At 43.5% G+C, this 10,392-nt stretch overlaps 1 protein-coding gene across 1 annotated transcript; it reads right to left on the bottom strand.

Annotated features, from left to right (window-relative positions):
• Nucleotides 1-5,984: 5,984 nt before the first annotated feature.
• LOC146058983 (uncharacterized) lies at nucleotides 5,985-8,480 on the bottom strand. Its single transcript, XM_083171156.1, has 2 exons — nucleotides 8,011-8,480; nucleotides 5,985-6,866 (listed from the first exon to the last, which is right to left on the bottom strand). The coding sequence occupies exons 1-2, from the start codon at nucleotides 8,431-8,433 to the stop codon at nucleotides 6,318-6,320; spliced, it is 972 nt and encodes a 323-aa protein (XP_083027282.1). The 5' UTR covers nucleotides 8,434-8,480; the 3' UTR covers nucleotides 5,985-6,317.
• Between the last annotated feature and the right edge of the window lie 1,912 nt (nucleotides 8,481-10,392).

The following is a 10,392-nucleotide window of genomic DNA, read 5'->3' as shown; positions in this document are numbered from 1 at the left end:
CGCACCAACCAGAATAAGGGCCACAGTGTGTGGATGAATAACAAGAAAACTGCAATACCTCTTGATTCCTTACCCGCCATATATCTATCAGACCCAATTCTCCCACTAGTTTTGAAAAGATCGTTGGGAAGGTTTTTTCTGGTATAGACATTCTTGCTCCAGTCTCTTTCCATCTATCGTAGGTTTTACACATGACGTTATTGAAATCGCCCATACATATTGCAGGGATTTCAGGGTGCTCTGATATAAATTTCAACAGCTCACAGAGAACCTCATTATTATACGGGGGCGGAATGTAAACTGCCAAAACATATAAAGGTTTGTAATTTACAATGGCTTTAAGAAACACGTACCTTCCCCTGGAGTCTATCATGCTCTTATCTACTTGAAAATTCACCGATTTCTTTACAAGGACTGCCACCCCTCTAGCATTTTGGGTGAAGGTTGAGTGGAACATAGGCCCTATCCAGGGCTTTTTTAGTGCATTAACCTTATCTCCATACAAGTGTGTTTCCGATAGACAAATAATATCTGCCGCATATTTACGTAATTGGGACATAACAAGTGATCTTTTGACCGTATTATTAAGGCCCCTAACATTCCAGCTTATGAAGCTCAGTCCTGATGATCGCTTAGGCATTTTATCTCAAATCTTTTATAACAATGAGCAATAGTAAAAAAAAATAAAAAAAAAAATTCTTTTTTCCCCTTTGATCTCAATCATTAAAGAAAAAAAAAGAGAGGCAATAGTAGAGCGGGCGACATTATAGTAACAAATATAAGCATGGGGTCCATCCCTTTCGTCAGTGACCTAGACCGCCTCCGTTCTACACTATACAATATAATGTTGTGTTGCACAGACATATTTATTTCATCATATTTCTTGTCGGCCTTTATAGCCCAGAAAGACCACAACAGATCCGCACTATACCATAGGACATGCTTACTTCTGACAATTATATAGTCGTAGCGTCTAATGCTGGCCACACATCAGAAAGATATCGTTCCAACCAGCCAACTTTTGGCTGGTTGGAATGATAATCTTTCTAGTGTGTGGGAGCAAACGATTATCAGCCGTTTGCTCCCACACGGCCAAAAACGCTGCTAAACGGCCCTGAACGGTCGTTCCAACTTGCTGGGAAAAATCAAACCTGTTTGATTTTTCCCAGCTGATCGTGCATATGTGTGGGGAAAGTTCCCCCAACTGCCCGATAATGAGGCGGACACTGACCAGCAGTGTCCGCCTACTTTTCCAGGTACCTTCTCTGCCGCCACTGGTCCAGATGCTCCCCGCCGCCAATCCAGCTGTCGCTAGTCCCTCCAGCAGCCGGCACCGTCTCTGCAGCCGCCCGGTCCCGGAGAGCCTGCACCGCATAGCGCAGGGGTAAGTTTCCTCCTCCGGCAGCTATCCCCGTCCCCCGGCAGCTTTCTGCGTGTCTGCGGCCGCCAATCCAGCTGTCGCCAGTCCCTCCAGCAGCCTGCACCGTCTCTGCGGCCGCACGGTCCGGAGAGCCTGCACCGCATAGCGCAGGGGTAAGTTTCCTCCTCCGGCAGCTATCCCCGTCCCCCGGCAGCTTTCTGCGTGTCTGCGGCTCCGGTATATAGTTCGGCGAGAGGACGGAAAAGCAGCCCCCCCCCCCCCCCCCCCACCCCCCGCTCCGGCTCCCGCTCCGGCTCATACACCTGGGCATGGGAGAAGGCAGCCCGGCTCCTCTTCTTCCCTCCAGCTCCTTCTCAACCACAGGCTGCTGTCCCAGGGCCAGTTTCGGGCATTCCCCAGCAGGGTGACTTGGTACAGGGGGGGGTCACTGCCATTGCTGCATATATATATATCGCTGTGTGTATATATATTATATATATATATATCTATATATATATCTATATAGATATATATCTATATGTCTATATATATATATATATATGTCTATATATATATATATATATATATATATAAATATATATATATATATATATATATATATATATGTCTATGTATATATAAATATATATATATATATATATATAGATATCTCTCTCTATATATATATATATATATATATATATATATATATATATATATATATATATATATATATATATATATATATATATATAGGCTTGTATTCGGTCCGGCACTCCCTTTCTTGATCAATCACCCGGGTGCCTTCTGGAGGCAGTTTGTAGAAATAGTAGAAATAACAGACAGCGGCACTCAGTCGGGGTTTTCAAATATAATTCAAACGATCACAGCTTTGCTGTGATCGTTTGAATTATATTTGAAAACCCCGACTGAGTGCCGCTGTCTGTTATTTCTACTATTTCTATATATATATATATATATATGTATATATATATATATGTATGTATGTTCAAGCCTATATCATCCCCTTCTGTCATATGTGCAGTATAGACAGGGAAAGCAGCAGGTACCAGATTGGGTTCCTTGCATTGCAGTGTAATTAGCATGTGTCTGTGACAGGCATGTGGTGAGTTAAATACACCAGCACCCCTGGGCATCAGTCCATGTTATGTTCTTCATTATGTCATATCTATTATATGTTTGATCATACGTTTATATCTATTATATGCTATATCACATCCTTGTATCATCCGGACACATCATCCCCTTCTGTCACATATATTTATAATGTTCTGTATTTTATTTGGATTTAAAAATAAAATATATATATATAATCTCAGCTTGCATTAGGCATTTCCTAGTAATACTGCATAGGAAAACACGTCTTTATCCTGGGAAACATCTATTGGCAAGTTCGACCATTTTTAACCACCTGAAGTCACTGTAAAGTTCGACAAATATTCATAGTCCGCCCATAGCAAATGTCTGTATAAGATAAAGGAAAATATAACAGGCGTCAGCGTGGCACTCCGAGTAGTAGTAGAAGAAATCAGACGGACACAATGGAATGTCAACGTTTCATTTCTATTATCAGAAATTTCGTCAGGATACAAATAACAGTGTAATACATACCTTATATGCCCCACGCAATCAATGCTGAGTGGACCTCACGCCTCATGGCACCACATCTGCGTATGGGCGGCAGGTTGCTATGGTGACGCGTCTCCTCTGGGCCGTGTGTGTGGACGCGGTGCTGATGACGTCACAGACACCGGCGGCGCGGCGTGGTTCCCGGAGGCATGGGGTCCACTCAGCATTGATTGCGCGGGGGATATAAGGTATGTACACTGTTATTTGTATCCTGACGAAATTTTTGATAATAGAAATGAAACGTTGACATTCCATTGTGTCCATCTGATTTCTTCTACTACTATCCGGAGTGCCACGCTGATGCCTGTTATATTTATTTATATATATATATATATATGACAGGGGCGGGCACTCCTCGCTTACAAGGTAACAGTGGCCGGGGTGCAACGCACGAAGAAATTTGTTGACAGAGGGAGGCTGCGGCACTCTCACGGGCTTTGTTCAGACAAGAAGCTCACACAGACAGGGCCACCTGCTTGTCTGTGTGAGCTTCTTGTCTGAACAAAGCCCGTGAGAGTGCCGCAGCCTCCCGCTGTCTATATATATTTATATATATATATATATATATATATATATATATATATATATATATATATATATATATATATATATATATATATATATATATATATATATATATGTACATAAAGCAGAATGATTGTCACTGGGGGAGTCTAGATGACTCATAAAATACAAGCAGATGACTCATAAAATAGCGTCAGTTTAATTCAGACTGTTCAGACATTATATTACTTGAAATGACATGCAGCCTGCTGCTCATCATGTGGTTGAAAAATGCATTACTTCAACATTGTGAAGGTCGACAGACACACAAAAGTTGACATGGTTTTTTCTTGTTTTTTTTTGTGAGCCAACATGTAGCGACAGGCTGTGTTTCATGCCCTACCACCCACTAGGGCAGTGTTTTTCAACCACTGTGCCGTGGCACACTAATGTGCCTTGAGCTGCTCTCAAGTGTGCCCCCAGATCTAGAGGTGGCCAAACCAGTTTACAGCTTCCACCAGTTCAAGTGTTATATACTGGTCTCTTCTTTTCATGTAAAGGGCCAATGTATTCTAGTTTTGTCACATGTGGGGACCAGTGTGATTGTTTTTTATATGGAGGCCAATAGGTTTGTTTTTTGCCCTGGGTGATCTCATGGTGTGCCTTGGCAATTTTAAAATCCTTATTTAGTGTGCCGCAAGGTAAAAAGGTTGTAAATCACTGCACTAGGGCATGGAGGTAGAATAGACTATTGTGCCAAGCGTAGCAAGCAGACGTGGTGCACCAATACAGTGTCTATGTTGACATTTGGTACAAAAACACGAAAAACCCATGTCCCCCTTTTTATTGTCGACCTTCTCAATGTCAACATAATGCATGTGGAGGCGGGAGGTCAACCTTAGGCGTGTCAACCTTTTGTCTCTGTTGACCTAAGGCCTATCGGCCTGCAGTGGTCGGCCCAATGTATGTAGAGCTAATGACCCATACCTAGATAGATAGATAGATAGATAGATAGATAGATAGATAGATAGATGGAGATCCCCGTCCCCATGCAGCTCCCATCGGTAAGCGCAGCAATCGCCGTCCTACATACATAACCCCCCCTCCCCCACATCCCCAGTCGTGTACCGTACGGTTAAGGTTATAGGCTGCTGGGTATGTGTGTGCGGTTAGTTGTATATGCTGTGGGGTGTGTGTGTATGCTACGGTTATATGCTGCGGTGTGTGGGGGGGACCCCAGCGGAATACAGCTCATCCAGTTTGTCCCCTCCGGATGTGTTGCAGCCGCCGCAGCATGGATCACAGAAATCGTTAATTATTACCCAAAAACCAACAAAAATATAAAGAATGAAGGACTTGAAGCTGCAGTGACTTTCCAATTAACATCCATACACATAATTCTACCAATGTTTACACAAAGATACATAGTAAGTGCAGATGTTTCAATATATCAACAAACAAATACAATGTTCTCTTATAGTGGTGTTCAAGGCTGCAAAAAAATGAACAGTCTTCCCTGATTCTGCATAATGCTGCTTTCACACCGCAAAACCTGCTTAGACCAGGTATTTGAAATGGATCAGAAAAAGTTTAACCCCTTTTACATCGCATGTAAATACCGGGTCTAAAGCAGGTTCGCAGTGTGAAAGCAGCCTAGGGCAGAACATGACACAGTGTTGGCCCGTACAGGGAAGCAGGGATGTGACCGGCTATTGGGTGCTCAGCTCAGGGCATGGGGGGGTCCAAGCACCCACTGACACAGGGCACAGTCTGGGCCGGCTGTTGGGAAGTGCCCCTCGGCTGCAGGGTACCACCTGCAGGGCTGTCAGTCCGTTTAGATTGGTGCCATTGATCGGGGCTCCGGCCGCCAGCAGTTCCCGAATCTCCTCCCCTTCTCCACTGGCTCACCTGCTCCGGGCACTTCTCCTTAGCCGCCCCCCTATTGTCCCCCCATCCCCCCCTCTCCTACCTGGGTAGCGCAGACACCGGCTCAGCTGCTCCCGGCGCTTCTCCTTAGCCCCCTCCTTCCCCCTGTCCGTCCCTCTCCTACCTGGCCAGCGCAGAGACCAGTTCAGCTGCTCCCGGGGCTTCTCCTTGCCCCCCCCCCCCCTATCACTTCTGCACCTCTCTTTTCCTCCACCCCTCTAATGATGTTTTTTTACCATCATTTGCATAATACAGGTTTCTGTGAATTCAAAACATCCTTTTAACGTGAAAATCAACACTTCATCTGACAAGAAGGAGAAATGAGTGTCAAAGCAAAATTTGCTAAAGCTGCAGTTGCTGTTGCTGCTCTAAACCTTATTTTACTTAATAAGAGAAAGAGAAGGAAGAATATCAACAGAAGCTGCTGGACTAAAGACTGGTTGAAAAACCGAGAAACACAGTCTCATATGGAGTTATTGAAAGAAATTCGAGAAAGTAACCCAGAGGACTATAGAAATTACTTAAGGATGACTGACAACACCTTTCAAGAGTTACTTGAACTTGTAGCGCCATATATCACCAAACAAGACACCAAATTCAGGAAGGCAATATCAGCTGAGCAAAGACTAGTGGCCACATTGCGCTTTTTAGCCACTGGCCGTTCTTTTGAAGACCTGAAATTTTCAACCAGTATTTCTGCACAGGCTCTCGGTAACATTATACCGGAAACCTGTAGAGCCATTATTAACGTGTTAAAAGCGGAATATTTGAAGGTAAGTGTATTGACGAATGAAATTGTTCCCAAACTCATTTTTATTACAGCAAATTAACAATTTTGAAAGCAATTTACACATTGTTATTACTGCAATATAAGATTTTAAACAATACTGTGGTCAGAAGATAAATCATGCATTGCATGATTGTTATGTATAGGGGTAGAAGATCTTTGTTCAGGAGAAGGGTGCGGAGGGGGACCTGAAAAAGTGTGCTGAGGGAAATACTGTGTCCTACTGTCATACATTTCGGCGGGTGGTTGTTGTGAGATATTTGGTATTGACATATTAAAGTCAACACGCTGTAGCCTAGTGTCATGCGGTCCCCTATGAGAATATGTATTTGATATAAAGGTATACTCATTCAGTCCTCCCATGGAGGCAATATGCAATATTTCAAACATAAGCTTTTGTGCATGGTAGCGATCTTGCTGTGGTAAAGCTTCCAACTTTGCTTCCAATATGGCTGCTATTGCTGCATTTTCATTAAAAGGCTGATTTAGTAGAGCTGTGGCTTTGTGAAGAAGAGACACGGCCTGTTCCTCAATAGCTTTGTCTTCTTGCCTTTTATCCAAGTTCTTTTGTGAACCTTTCTTTTTGGGTTGTTGGGGAGAACTTGGTGGCTCGGTGCTGGAAGATGCAGTAGTTGACACCTAGAGGAAAAAGACACCATGATTGAAAACAGGTTTTAACAGCATTTTTTTTCCATTCTCCTATATATATATATATAGGTTCCTTCTACATTGGAAGAATGGCAAGGTATTGCTGAAGCGTTTGAAGAAAAATGGAATTTCCCAAACTGTGGAGGAGCAATAGATGGCAAACACATAAGGATAACTCCTCCACCAAACAGTGGCTCATATTATTACAACTACAAGGGTTTTTTTAGCATTGTCCTAATGGCAGTAGTAGATGCTAATTATGAATTTATATATGCTAATGTCGGTGCAAATGGAAGAGTTTCTGATGGGGGCTCTTTTGAGAAAACAACATTCTGTGAAAAACTCCACAGTGGTGACCTGAATTTACCTTCGGATTCTGAAACAAAATTTGGTCTACCATTTGTTTTTGTTGCGGATGAAGCATTTGCATTACATTTGCACATAATGAAACCGTTTTCACAGCGGGACCTTACTCCACAAAGGAAGATATTTAACTATAGATTGTCACGGGCAAGGAGAGTTGTAGAAAATGCATTTGGTATTCTCAGTAACAGATTTCGAATTTTTCATACATCTATAATGCTGTGTCCAGATAAACTAGATGCAGTTGTTTTGGCCTGTTGTGTCCTTCACAACTACTTGAGAAGAAAAACTCCAAATAGTATACAGTTCACAGATGACAATCTAAATGTTGAAAGTGACAATTTCACCTGGACACCTGTGCAGATGGCCGATGCACGCAATTCTACTACTATTGCCAAGTTAACTCGAGAAAACTACATGAGCTATTTCAATGGTCCAGGAGCAGTAGCATGGCAAGACACTGCATAATTTTTTGTTTTAGAGGATCCAGGGTGACCAAAAATAGGAGGTTTACTCTAGTGTGCCATAATTTAAAATAGTTTATTAGGCACTGTACTATGCTGATTGCTGTATATTTATGTTACTGGTTCAATGTTTCATTATATTATCATTTCTTTAGACATGTAAATCTGTGTGTTGGCTTTTGAATAAAACACCATATTATAGTTCTTGTGTGTCTTTCATATTGTTAACCATTGAGTATCTGGACAATGTACATGACATGTTTCAATAAGTTATAGTTTCTAAAAAATGACCATTTTTGAACACTTACCGATCTGCTTAATGGATCTTTCATTGTATCCTGGGAATCCGTAGGTGTTGCCTCATCTTCAAGTATTGAAAAATTGTCTATGGCAGGTCGCATTGCTTCTTGGTCTCTTGTGAACAGTAATAGATCATAGTACCATAGACGAGGTACATAAACCTCAGATGTAGCAGACCCGGATTTTTTGGAAATCTCAACTTTGTTCGACTCGCGCTTAAACACAGTACGAAAATTTTGTATTTTATTTTTAACCCACGCGGCATTAGCAAGTGGGTAAAGTGGTTTACTCATTTCAATTAAAGACTCTATAGCATCATGCCGTTTTTGTCTATTACTGTAATCTGAAGATTTCACCTTCCATAGACAGGGATGGGACCGGTATAATTGTATAAAGTCTCTCAGGTGTTCTGCGTATTTGTCTGTAGACATGTTTCTGAAAGTAATGATTTAAATGCAAAGAAATGTTACCATTATGATTTAAACATGGGAAGTTTGCGTAACGTACAGTACTATGTAAGTAAATTTGATTTTATACAGCGCACTGTCTCCAACAGGACGCAAGGCGCTTTAGACACATTACAATTAATGCACATGATACAGAGTATGTAGGTAGCACAGTAGGGGTGCAAGTCACAGGCTAGGGCAAACCTTATGCACACAGTAATCATAATGCAGGATTGCTTCAGGCATTTTGGATAATTACATCTATGGGTTGTGTACTCGGGATACGGTCGAATGGCCGACAAACAGTCGGTTGACATATAGGAAGGTCAACACGAGTCGAGGTTGACATGGGACATGATCGACACATGCGTTAGGTCGACAGTCAAAAGGTCGACATGGGGTTTTCCACTGTTTCACTGCCCCAAAACAGGGGTTCTACGCATGTGTAGTACCGTGGACAAAAGTGCGCATGTGCCGGTCCCATTATGGTGAATGGGACCGGGACATGGAGATGGAGGTGGTGGGGATGTATGTGGGTATTGGCGATAACATTTTGTGTGCGTGTGTGTATGTATGTATTTATGTATGTATATAGATATTGATATAGATATATATAGATAGATAGATATATTTTTTACCAGGGCTTTCTTTGGCAGATACAACAGTATTTATTGCTTATGCTATGGGGGTTATTCTTATCCATTCAGGTCTCTGTGCATTTGCACGGAGGGCCGATGGTGCGCATCTGCGTTTCTGCGCATGTGCTGATGTAGGGTGCGTGCACCCACGGCAAATTTTCTGTTCGCCGGGTGCATGCACCATTGACATTGTGCGGGGGGCGAAGATGGGCGGGGGTGCCAGCCTGCCCCATCACCATATGGGAACGCCCAGCGTTCCATGGGCGTTACCATGACAATGTAATGAGGCAGTGACGCGGGGGGCGGGTAGCTGACATTACCGGATGTCAGCTGCCTGCCCATATCTGTGCCAGTGTGCACGCATGTGTAAGTGACTAAAGTCACTTATGTATGCGTGCATGCACGACATCATTCGATGGTCGGCGACCATCGAAAGATGCTGGTGGTTACCCGAGGCATGTGAATGAATGCAAAACATCCTTTTGCAGCCTGTGTGGGCGAAGCCACACTTTTAGGCTGTGGCAGGTGGGCGTTCATTCGCCTGTAGTGTAACATTTTGTTTTAAGCTACATCACTCCATTTTTGGTACTGTATGTATTCTGCTTATTTATATATATATTGTTTGGAGCTGCACACATTGGTGATTGTGGATTGGACCTGATTTAAAGACTGTGGTGGACTTAATTGCGCTGGGTATCTCTTTCTCTCTCTCTCTATATATATATATATACTTACCTATACGGTACTCTTTACTTAGTTGGGCGCCCACGATCTCCATCGCGGGCGTCGTGGGTAAAGAAATCGCGGGCATCGCGGCCAGTACATTAACGGCCGCGACGCGATGCCCGCGATCACCGCGATTTCCCATAGGGTTCAATGTTAAATTTAGTGCTGCCCGCGATTTTACATTCAGTGCTTCAATGGCCGCGATTTGGCCATAGGAATCAATGTTAAATGGGCTACAGAGCCCAAATAGGCACAATTAAAATTTAAATGTCCCCCCAAATTTGTTACGCCACCCCACGATCCACGCCAACCCGAAGCGTGGCGAGCGCAGCGGTACGCGTCCTCCGACCTTTTCATACCCCCACTATCCAAGTCGGCGTGGAGTTGAGAATAGAATAGTGTGGCGAGCGCAGCGAGCCACCGAGCCCGAAGCGTGGCGAGCGCAGCGTGCCCCGCGAGGGGACGCGGATACCTTCACAGGTAAACGTGGCCCTACGCGGGCTTCACAGGTATCCACGTCCCCTCGCTGCGCTCGCCACGCTTCGGGCTCGGTGGCTCGCTGCGCTCGCCACACTATTCT

Source organism: Crinia signifera, chromosome 2 (genome assembly GCF_055691185.1).
Source record: "Crinia signifera chromosome 2, ASM5569118v1, whole genome shotgun sequence".
NCBI lineage: Eukaryota > Metazoa > Chordata > Amphibia > Anura > Myobatrachidae > Crinia > Crinia signifera.
Note: the sequence above shows the minus strand (reverse complement) of the source record. Positions and strands in the feature narration are given on the sequence as shown.

Excerpts from the sequence above, each read along its gene's own strand:
- LOC146058983 (XM_083171156.1), bottom strand. The coding sequence starts at position 8,433 with ATGTCTACAGACAAATACGCAGAACACCTGAGAGACTTTATACAATTA. Across the intron at positions 6,867-8,010 it reads AAGATCCATTAAGCAGATCG|GTGTCAACTACTGCATCTTC; the intron begins GTAAGTGTTCAA and ends TTTTTCCTCTAG.